The 11,274-nt window shown below is 49.3% G+C and overlaps 2 protein-coding genes across 2 annotated transcripts; both read left to right on the forward strand.

Moving 5' to 3' along the window:
• Window positions 1-427: 427 nt before the first annotated feature.
• P175DRAFT_0506136 (uncharacterized protein) lies at window positions 428-9,130 on the forward strand (the record flags this gene model as incomplete). Its single annotated transcript, XM_040898168.1, has 8 exons — window positions 428-739; window positions 789-1,952; window positions 1,983-2,033; window positions 2,429-3,985; window positions 5,088-5,091; window positions 7,101-7,565; window positions 7,602-8,272; window positions 8,330-9,130. The coding sequence occupies 8 exons, from the start codon at window positions 428-430 to the stop codon at window positions 9,128-9,130; spliced, it is 5,025 nt and encodes a 1,674-aa protein (XP_040755882.1).
• Window positions 9,131-9,461: 331 nt separating this feature from the next.
• Window positions 9,462-11,161, forward strand: P175DRAFT_0450095 (F-actin-capping protein subunit alpha). The gene is made up of 7 exons (XM_040894457.1): window positions 9,462-9,761; window positions 9,836-9,854; window positions 9,973-10,088; window positions 10,156-10,245; window positions 10,323-10,375; window positions 10,464-10,601; window positions 10,685-11,161. Exons 1-7 carry the CDS (start codon window positions 9,705-9,707, stop codon window positions 11,031-11,033), a joined length of 822 nt encoding a protein of 273 aa, XP_040755883.1. The 5' UTR covers window positions 9,462-9,704; the 3' UTR covers window positions 11,034-11,161.
• Window positions 11,162-11,274: the final 113 nt, after the last annotated feature.

Here is an 11,274-nt window from a genome sequence, read left to right on the forward strand (position 1 = left end):
TCCTTTCTGCTAATCTGCCCATCTTTGGCCTGCGGGGAAATCGCCCTCTCTTCAGCGTCTCACCGTTCATGTCCTGCCCAGCGGAGTTATCTGGCGATGAGAATTATTTACGCAGTGGCCTATTGAAACGTGGGGCTCGCTTTATCCCGGTTGATCAACTAGCCAATTTTTGGATACCCCGATCTGCTCTAAACATGGCGAACGAACGAACGAATGCTCCTTACTGGCTCCTGCTAGGGATTGTCGTCGTCGACAGGGAGGTGAGACCGTGAGAATCGGTTGAGGGCACTGCCAACTGCCGATGTCCCACCTGGACAGGCGCCTCGAACACAGACCACTATTTCTCCTTCAATAGGATAACGCTCGGCTCATTGTGTGACCATATATACAACGACAACCACTACCTCTTGGGTTCATTTCTATCATCATGGCCTTCATTTCGGAGGCCCTGGCGCGTACGGCGTCTGAGTACGCCATATATGTACTTCCGTCTCTTCTTTTGCTTTATCTGCTTCAACAGTATTTCCACAATGGTCTTAATCACTATCCAGGGCCGTTTCTGGCCAAGTTTTCAGATCTTTGGCGATTCCTTGATGTGCGGGGTCGACATCCTGAAGTGACGCACATAGCCTTACATCGAAAGTATGGCGATGTTGTCCGGCTGGGGCCCAACACTTTGTCTTTCGCAAGCCCAAGTGCGATCAAGGTGATTTACGGACTGAACAAGGGATTCACCAAGGTAAGATCTTCTACCTTCAATACTCTAGGGGTTCTAATAGGGAGCATAGTCTGGGTTCTACCCAGTCCAGATGACCGTCTCCAAGGGCGAACCGTTGCCCTCACTTTTCTCTACGCTGGACGAGTCTTTCCATGCGAACCTCCGCCGTTCCGTCAATAACGCCTTTTCCATGAGTTCTATGGTTCAGTATGAGCCCATGGTCAACGAAACCACAGAACTGTTCCTGAACCAAACCGCCCAGTTGTTCGCGGATGGGGAAAGTGTCTGTGACTTCGCTCGATGGTTGCAATTCTTCGCATTCGATGTCATTGGTAGCATCACATATAGCAAGCGGCATGGTTTCATTGAAAAAAACCAAGATATCGATGGCATCATCCAGTCACTTGCACGGATCTTCGACTACTCTGGACCTGTTGGCCAAATGCCGTGGCTGGATAAACTGCTGTGGAAGAACCCGATCTTCGATGCCCTGCAGAAATGGGGGATATTGGATAACTCCCACCCTGTCGCTGTCTTTGCGCGTCAGCGTATGCACGAACGCATCGCGACCAACATGGCTACCAGAAAAGCCGACCACAAGGACGATCTTCTTACCATGTTCATGAAAGCCAGCAAGGACCGGCCGGAATTTATGACCGAAAAACGCGTGCTCACCATGGCGGTTTCCATGGCCTTTGCCGGCTCGGAGACCACTGCGATCAGTCTCGGGGCTGTTTTCTACTATCTCCTCAAGCACCCAGAGGGTCTGAGACGCGCACGCCAAGAAATAGATGATGCCGTACGAGATGGGTCGATTATGAACCGCGCAACGGGTATTGTCTCATGGGCGGAGTCGCAGAAACTGCCTTTCCTCGACGCTTGCATAAAGGAGGCTTTCCGTATCCATCCGGCTGCAGGGCTGCCCCTTGAACGGGTCGTGCCGGCTTCTGGTATCGAAATCGCTGGCCGGTTCATCCCTGGTGGGACCATCGTTGGTTGTAGTCCCTGGGTGATTCATCGCCGCGAAGAAATATTCGGTCCCGATGTCGACGCATTTAACCCGGATAGATGGCTTACCGCGCCGGAGGACAAGTTGAAGACCATGAACGGGATGATGCTTCAATTTGGAGCAGGGTCAAGAACATGCATCGGGAAGAATATTTCGCTGATGGAGATATACAAGCTGGTGCCCAGCTTTTTGAGGAGATTTAATGCAAGTTCCTCTGCCTTTGATGTTCAGGCTCCGGTGCTAATCTATTCGCAGGTACAACTCGCATACCCTGACGAGGAATGGAAGCTTTGGAATGCATGGTTTGTGAGGCAATACAACTTTACGACAAAGTTTACTTCCAGGGATATTGAAATCTAATCTGGATTTATCCATGACTGTTCTTGTGATTTCTGATTATTAGCGACGTTTACTTTTTTGGCTATACTTTATTGTTGATATCTAGCCCTTGCCATAGCCTTGTAATAATTCTATACTTTTATTGGTGCCTGATGTTGAGCCTGAGGTGTGAATATAAGTTGCCTGAGAAATATGGCCTCTCCGCAGCACGAATCGTTCATTAGTAAAGCATTCGGAAACACCCCGAATTCAACTTTCTTTCTCTCTCTCCTCTTCAACCAGGCTTAGGGATCATCATTGCTCTGAACCCCGGCCATGAAAGCCCTTTCTCTCAGTTACCTTATCAAATGCCTCGTAGAAAGGCTGACGATCGCACGGGTCCGGTGAAAACGCGGAGTCGCGCAGGATGCTCAGCCTGCCGCGCGAGTCGGGTCCGCTGTGACACCAAGAAACCAGTCTGTACGAGGTGTCAGGAGAAGGGCCTGTCCTGCTCCACTCAGCTGGTGTTGAAATGGGAGTCCGAATTCGTGAGGAGAGGAGTCGCTTTTGGACGAGCAGGCGTCTGGAGTAAATCCAAAGTTGACGGGAAAGGCGTGTCTACACCGTCGCCTTCCGGCTCGCGGTCTCCTTCGCGTGGTGAGCATGATTGGTGTCTTATTCCCCCGGTTGAGTCCTGGGGCTTTATCAATAATTTTGCCGGGGCTTTTGAACGCCCATACGCAGTAGATATTGAGCGTAATGAATGCACTGCCCTTGTTCCCTGGGGTAAGGACGGGGATGATCTGTTCTCTGACGGTGCGTTGCAAAGTATCATGGGACAGCTGGCCAGACCAACAGCACCGTTACCGCTCTTTCCTCACTTATCTGGGTCGAATCATGGCAATTTGTTAGAGTACTATGTGCGACAGGTGTGTCCGCGGACGACTGCAAGCTCAAGTTCTCCATCTCCTTTCGCCTCGGCCGTCCTTCCGTTTTGCTTGACTGCATCTCCGACCCTCTTCAAAGCAATCCAGGCTTTGGGCGCTTGCTACCGGTCTCGATTCAACCCGTCATATGCGGTTATCGGGCTCCGACTCAAATCCGAGGCCATAAAAGGACTCCGGAACCAATTGGCCACCACTGGGCCATTGGGCGGCTCATCAGATCCGGAGACCTTGCTGGTCATGATGATGCTTTGTCTTTACGAACTAGCCGATCATTGTGATGAACGCTGGACAATTCACTTGAAAGGCGCCAAGGAACTAATCCGCCTAAGACGGCAGCAGGCGATCCAACCTTCTCCATCTCAAGAGCCAGTGACTGCGTTTGCGGAACAATTTTTTGCTTTTCATGACGTTATGGGCCGCACTGCTTGTGGCGAGAAAGCTTTGTTCGGAGACGACTACTGGCATTCGGATGATCGCAAAGTTGATTGCTGGATGGGGTGCAGTCCTGAGTTGGTTTCCATTTTATCGACGGTCACTGAGCTGAGCCACAGCAGGCGACAGCAGGTATCTGATACAGACCGCGCTGCATTTTCCTTGAAAGCAGCAACCCTTGATCACCAGCTGGAAGAGTTGGCGCAGCAAGTTGACGATGAGGAAGATGACCTTCGCCCAATTGCGGAATTGAGGCGACTGTCCGCGCTCCTGTACCTCCACTGCGCGCTGCACAATGCTTCGCCGTCTACCACTATCGTTGTCAGCTATGTTCGAAGAATCTTGAAGCTCGTCTCGGAAATGTTGGATGCTGGATCCCTTGTCGGTCTAGCTTGGCCTGTATTTGTGGCTGGGGTGGAACTCGATCCACTCAACGATGTCATTTGGAAAGATGCGGATGGAAGTGAAGTCTACGGACGGCCGTTGGTCTTACGTGCATTGGCAGCAATGGCGGAATCCAGTGTTTCCAGTGTTTCTCGCACGAGAGCTGTCATTTCAAAGGTCTGGCAAACTCGAGATAATGATATTCTCAAGGGGGCCCCTCGAAATGAGGTAGTAGACGATCCTTCAAGCAGCAATGATTGGGAATGGTATGTTGCACCGGTGAGTGCAGCAATGAGTTTGGCTTGATGGATAACAGCGACAGTACGCTGGGTAAATAGAGAATAAATAGGCCAGGAACGAGATATGCTATTGTCAATTTTTGGTTTGGATACGACGAGGATGCTGTTTCCTACTTCAACACGATGAACTTGACGTGAGCAGGCGCTCACTCTATCGATATTTTTTTGATATTTAGTAGCCAGATACTGCTACATTCAGTTGATCAGATCATGTTGAAGTGACAGGTTACTAGTTATGATATATATAATTCGGTTATTAACTTCCATCCAGTGTCCTCGGGCTTTCTACCCAACCCAACGACCGTACTTGTTTGAGATGCGGCATGATCCAAAGATATCGACGATTGTTGATGGAATTTACCCTTGTCGTCAAAAAAGTGTGCGGCACGGTTCCCTTGTTCTATCAAGTGAAGTGGGAATGGGCCAAGGACTTCAATAATTCTTGCTAGATGATCATCTTCAGCGGTCCAGGACCCATTCTTTGATGCTTCACCAGAAAAAAGGACTATCCCTTGGACCAACTCCACTACCTATATATGGCCGGTTTCAGTGTCAAAAACGCAAAAAGTAAAAGTGTGTAGTGGTGCAAACCGTATCAAATAATAAGAGACACTTACAAGGCATCCGAGGCTCCATATATCAACCCCAGCATCCCAGGAAGCACTGATAGTCACTTCAGGTGCCCTCAGAGTTGGGGACTGGATTGGTTCTGACAGATGATTTCCCCTCCAAGACGCTAGACAGGATAAGTTTATGTGCGAATGGAGGCACAGGGGCTACCTACCTACGCCAAAGTCAATTATTCTGATGTGAGGCTTTTTCATTTCTGAGACTAGCGGTGTCGTGATGACCTCTCGAAGGGGCGCTGTCGCACCACGACTGGTTCGCGGGGGGGATTTTGCCAAATACTGGGAAATAGCACCGTTCGGATTTCCCCAACTCTAGAAGTATATTTGTTGGTTTCAGGTCTATTTGAAGAGATCTGTATGTCAGCATTGCAAATTATGCCGGTTATTTATCTGGTATCCTATGTCATACCGGTATGAATGATATTACACTCTCTGTGGAGAAAGTCGAGCCCAAGCAGAAGCTGCTGTGTAATCGCTTTCACTGCCTTCACTGGCAGTTTTCCATCTTCAAATTTGGCGCTCTGAAAATCCACATGGTGACCTAGCACGTCAAGTACAAAACACACATGATCTCCATTGGGCCCTGTATGCTTGAAATGATCGAGAACACCTGATACGTAGTTGCGGCCTTCGTGGGGGCTTTTCTCAGAAATATCCGAGATTTTCAAAAGCATTTCTTTCTCAAAGATGTCATGGGGGCCTCCATAACAATCAGCTCTCAGCATCTTGAGTGCTACATATCTTTGATACCTATAGTACCAGTTAGCTTAGTGTACAACAGTGATAGCACGACTCACCTAGAATCCCTGGCTAGCCAAACAGTAGAATATTGCCCATATCCTAGTTTCCTCAGGATAGTGTATTGATCGGAATTAAATGTATCGCCTAGAGAAATGGGATGGAAACCCCCAGTCTTGTAATGGTCTGGTTCTTCTGCAGCTGAGCATGGGTCCACACGCTCTACTGATGCCAGCCAAGATGGTGACCCAAGGAACTTGGATGTTTGGGATGGAGTTTTTAAGAAAGTTCTTTTTATTGCATTGATCATTTTGGCAAAGGACGCTCGATATAGTGACAGGAATTCTTGGTGACAAGCAGAGAAAACCGAGAAAACTCCCAGCGCAATAGTGGTGATGTTGTTTGGCGACAAATATGCACGTGATATCAATGGTCTAAGAACACCAAACAAGACAGATTATTATACTATACATCCTGAGGAGCCTTCTAATGTTTAGAGATATGGATAGTCTTTACTTTCCAGAAACGCTTGCCTTTTCAAGGAGGCTATGATTATGCGTGGAGCATCTACTTTGAGAAATGATATCGAATGATGATACCTAATTAGGCAATCAGTTCTTCAACCACGAGCCTACCAGCATAGTACCTTAGTTGACTGTTTAAGGCATCACAAACAGATAGTTTAGAAAAACAAGACCTTCATTAATGCATCAGATTGACAGATCCAGATTACTGTAGATACCCACTTTGCAAAGCTCAACATTTTTTGGTTGGTGGAATTGACAGGCTAATAAATGCCACTGGACGACAGAGATCCACCCCTCCCCACGCTGGGGAGTCCTCGGTTGAAGATCTGGCCAAGTTTATCAGCAAGAATTCTAATATGATCACGACCACTAGCTTGTAATCCTTAAGCACAGTGCTGTCAACATCACCGACGATTGGGGTTCGATTGGGCTCACGGGCACCGGGGACGTCATCATCTCCGGAGTACTCAACACAGCGAAGACTGGGATGGATGACCTAGCTGTTAAATCTTCCCTATAATTGTCTTCATTCTTGGTATTCCCCAATAATCAAATATAAATATGATCCATCAGCATGTTTTTGAGTGTTTCAAACTACCTAATAGAGATTGTTGCTCATTTTTATACGAGGAAGGCCTTAATAGATCCATGGATGCCTTACATTTCTTACGTATTGTATTGTCACAATTAGCCGCACCAATGAAAACCGTCCCCGCGCCATGGCGGGACCAGATGCGCGTGATTCGCCGGACTGGACAAGATGGACGTCAGAGGGATTGATCCAACCACGACGGAGCATCTTCTAATGATCTGGAAGCGTCGTTGCTGTCGCGCTATGCATCTTGAATAACGCGCATTTTATCCAGTACGGCTGATTCGCCCATTCTCATCGAACTATTCATTCCAAGGCCAGCCAGTTATATCGCAAAGCTTCTCGATACTCCTCATTTCCTCAGTCCCACCACGGCGTCTACGCTCGCAATCCCACGTTTCGTCGCCATATCTTACAGTTATTCGGATTCTGAACTCGTTTATAATGCGGTAGACCGTGGATTGCGTGCCATTGCAACATGATCAGATCCTAAATCTTTCTTTTTAGCGAATAACATGGCATCGTCAACTACTTCGTCAACAGTCTCTCACAGCGTGCCGCCTATTCCTTTCGCGAGCAGACTGAGTGAACAGTTGTCTCAGCAGACTAGACAGGGTGAATCAGGCACCGAAACTGACTCTGCAGGAGACAAAGCCAGCTTGTTGGGCCCCCCTTTGCGTCCTTCACCAAAATCACGATCTCTGTCCGACGCCTCGAAGCCGTCTTCATCCACTCCGTCCGTCGCTAGTGAAGGGCGCCCTTCCAGCAAAGATGATTCTTCCCTCCCATCCGCCCCGGAAACACCACAGCGACCATCCCTATCAGGCCTTTCCCTAAACCTCTCATCAAAGATTTCTGGAACCGTATCGTTGTCTACTCGTGCCCCTCTTTCTCCAAAGCTCGATTCGTCCCACATCTATAGTTCCCCTGGGTCGGTCCTCCCACGACGCTCGCGAGGGCTCGATTTCTCGCGTGCGTGTACAAATCTTCACCACTCTACACTTGCAGAATCTTCTCCGGACTCCTCTCCGACAATTGGCGGAAGAGGTGTTACCATCCCTCAGCGCCGGGTGTCTCTAGGCTCTACATCTGTTCCACCGTTCTCAACATCCAACCCCGCTGATCGGACCACTATTTCGAGCTCCGTGTCCAGTGTGAATATGATGGAATCCGACACCAGTAGTAGCGAGGAAGATGATGAGCCCATGATTGGGGATAGAGATGACATGATCGTGAACACTCCGCAGGCGAGGAAGCTGGGGGCGGGGTTTAGCGCTTTTGCGGCAGGGAATCTGCCCAGCCCCGGCAATGATTGGATGGGCAACTACTCTCAGGCTGCAGCTAGCCTGATGAGTTTCCAGAGAGCGCGTTTTCGCAAAGGACGCAGCGGGCACAGTTCGAGCAGTGCTAGTGTGAATAGCTCTAAGCAAAGCCCCGGCCCTCTCTCTCCACCTGTCATGAAAAGCATCGAAAACCAGAATGGATACTTTGGTCACAGGGGCAGTGTAGCTTCCCGACGTGAGAGTTTGAGCTTAGGGACCCGTGATTTGCGACTGTCCGATGTGAGTGACGAGGGCGAGAACCGAAGTACCCGTGCTCATAGTCCAACTGCTACGAAGTCGGACGGTGGGCCTTTGGGGGTAATTCGGCGTGCCGTCACCCGACGAAGCAGCCTACTAGTAAGTGTTTGTTCTGATTTGTGAACCCGATTCGGATTTTTGACTGGTATCTTGCAGCCTAAAACAAAGACATTCGCTCGAATTCGGGCCGCCCTCATGGAAGAGTCAGCCCCAATTGACTGTGAGGCGAAGCGCGAAGCCGAGGTTATTCGTCAGGTTCGCGAAAGTGAACCCGAGATGCCGCAAACCTCACCTATTTTGACTGCCTTCTCCTCGCCCAATCCATTTATCTCTCGGGGATTGTCCACAAGCTTGGAGGACGGAGGAAAGTCCGGTGCTATGATACCGGACGAACCGACGAGTTTTAGTGACCAGGCCCACCGCAACTCTGGCGGTCATGAGTTCTGGAATTCATTCGACGAACGTTATCGTACCCCTCCCCCTCCTCTCCGGCCACATGCCTCTTCCGTGTCCGAGGAAGATCTGGCAATGGAACTCACGCCATCTACCACATTTGGATCAAGCACTACTGAATTTGCGAAACCTGTTGAACGGCCTGCGTCAGGCTCATCGACTCCCTTTGCCGCCCAGCCTGGCCTAATTTCCGAGTTTAGGAGGAAACGACGACGGGATGATGATTTTGACCCCAATCTTATCAAAAGGCGAGCCGTGTCACCTAGTATGAGTGTTCAGAGTAGCCCGGTTATGCCCAATTCCCCAGCAGTCAAGGATACAGGGTACAATATCTGGGGGCCTCCTCCCAAGTCAAATCTCGGCCCACTGTTTACTGATCGTCTTGGTGGCGAGAGCGGGGGTCGGAATACGTCCACCACTGGCCCTACCGGTACCTTGAAGAGAGTTGGTCTTCAGGGCATGAATGAAACCAATGATGGGTTTATGAACATGAGCATCGAGTAAGTGCTCACCCTTCTCTGAAGCGAATTGGGCCCATTTTCCTTTACGAGCCGGACTCGTGTGCGCCGCACAAGTTGTGCTGTATCAATTGAGCGTTCTTTGCAATTCATTACGTACCGTACACTACCACTCATACATTCGACTTTTGGTTTCAACCCGGTTCAGTGCCTTCCAAGCACGGCGTTGGATTTCTAATTCTAGAAGGGTGTCAGTTATTGCTGGATGGGATAGTCCCCCTCTAATAGATATACTATTATAATATTGACCTTCCTATTATATTTACACCAGAGATACGGAGTACTTTTGGGGTGTTCTGTGACGCAATCACCGATAAGGTGTAATAGCCGCAATATGCATTCTGAGTGGCTACCTTGCCAAGATCGGCGGCTACCGCGTCAGAGCTACTGTTGTTGACACTGGGAGAAACGGCTTCATGGTCAAGTTGGTTCCGTCACTCACTCAGGCTCGAGCTGCTTTTCTTTTCTTCCCTCTGCTACTTTAAGCCGTGTTTTTTCAGTATACCCTCTATTTTCCCTGCTGTTCTTTCCGTCGGCCTGCGATCAAAGAATCTCCACTCATGGCATCGACCGTCGAACTTGCATCCTCATTTATTGAGGGAGCCCCGCCAGGCGAGGTACATTCAATTCCTGCAATCCGAGTTAAACTACCTAGCTGTAAATTCATTAACTAAATATTCGAATATTCTAGCTTGCAGATGTTGTTGCTGGTAACACACCCTTTACCCCCCCTATGTGGACTCAACCTCCCTCCGGCTTCCCCCGCACCTCCGACCTAACACGCAAAGCCCAACTGTTTAACTGAATTTCGTTTTTATCACGATATAGACATTAAATCGCTTACTTCGGATGGACCGGATATTATTCCTTCCCTTGCACCGGCATTTGCGCGCTATAACGAGGCACAGCTGGCGACCGTGAAGCTGCCTGGAGCGAGTCAGGAGGTGCGACGTATATTCACTTACCTAGGAGTCACGAACTGTGCTCTAACAGTACATATTTTGTGAAAAGGTCATCGTCAGCGAATTTAACAAGCTAGAAGGAAACCGATACTTCGACGTGGAGAGCCAGACATCGTTCGAGGTCGACCACGTTACACAAGTAGGATCAGAACCCTTGGTGTGTCTCTCTTCTAACAAGGCCATTTACTCATGGATACCGGGGTTTGGTGGTGATAGGAAGCGTCCGCAGCGCAATCATATGTCCTGGAATCACAGAATGCCGATTTGATGTAAGCTGAGTGGAGAGTTCGGGGATATCATCATGTGTACCTGGTTTGAGATATGGAGCTGATTCATTGCGTTGCTTTTCTGCTCTAGAAAATCACTGCTCAAGTCGGTTGCTGCTCATACTCGCGAACATTATCCCGCCTCCTCGTACGGCGTGTATCCGATTGAGAATGACTCCGCCGTGGCTATTGTGCTGGTTGCGAATCGCTACTCCCCGAACAATTTCTGGTTAGTATTAACGTTGGCATTAAAGGGGCTGCTGGAGAGGCAGAAAGAAGATTGCTGATTGATTGGTGCGGAACATGTTACAGGAACGGACGCTTCCGTTCTCTTTACCAAGTCGCGGTGGGCGACTCGACGACCGTGACCGGCAAGATCCAAGTGGATGTGCATTACTACGAGGATGGCAACGTTTCTCTCAACACCACCAAGCCCGCTAGTATCTCTATCCCTAGCGCCAGTGCGGAGAGCATCATTTCCCGCATCGCAGCTGCAGAGAGGAACTACCAGGAAGAGCTGAACAAGGCGTTCGTGCACATGGCGGAAGGTACCTTCAAGTCCCTTCGGAGACAGCTCCCTATTACGCGGCAAAAGGTGGAGTGGGAGAAGGTCGGAGGGTACCGGCTCGGCCAGGATATTTCGGGGGGTAAGGGGCGGTGAAGCTCATGGAGTTGTACAAAGGTTGCTTCGCTGTTGATATTGAGATAAAAAGCTGTGTGTCTGTAGTGTTGTAAATGAAACTGCTCTGTTCTCGAGCATGGCTTTTCTGCATATATTGATCCCCAATTACACAGTTTCACCGAATTTTCTTCCCTTTCTGCAAAGAAGGTCACGGCAAAATGCTAAACCCATTAAACTACCCACCCTACTTAATATGCATTTAACGCACAAGAGACAGAGC

This window comes from Aspergillus ochraceoroseus (genome assembly GCF_002846915.1).
Source record: "Aspergillus ochraceoroseus IBT 24754 chromosome Unknown P175scaffold_1, whole genome shotgun sequence".
NCBI lineage: Eukaryota > Fungi > Ascomycota > Eurotiomycetes > Eurotiales > Aspergillaceae > Aspergillus > Aspergillus ochraceoroseus.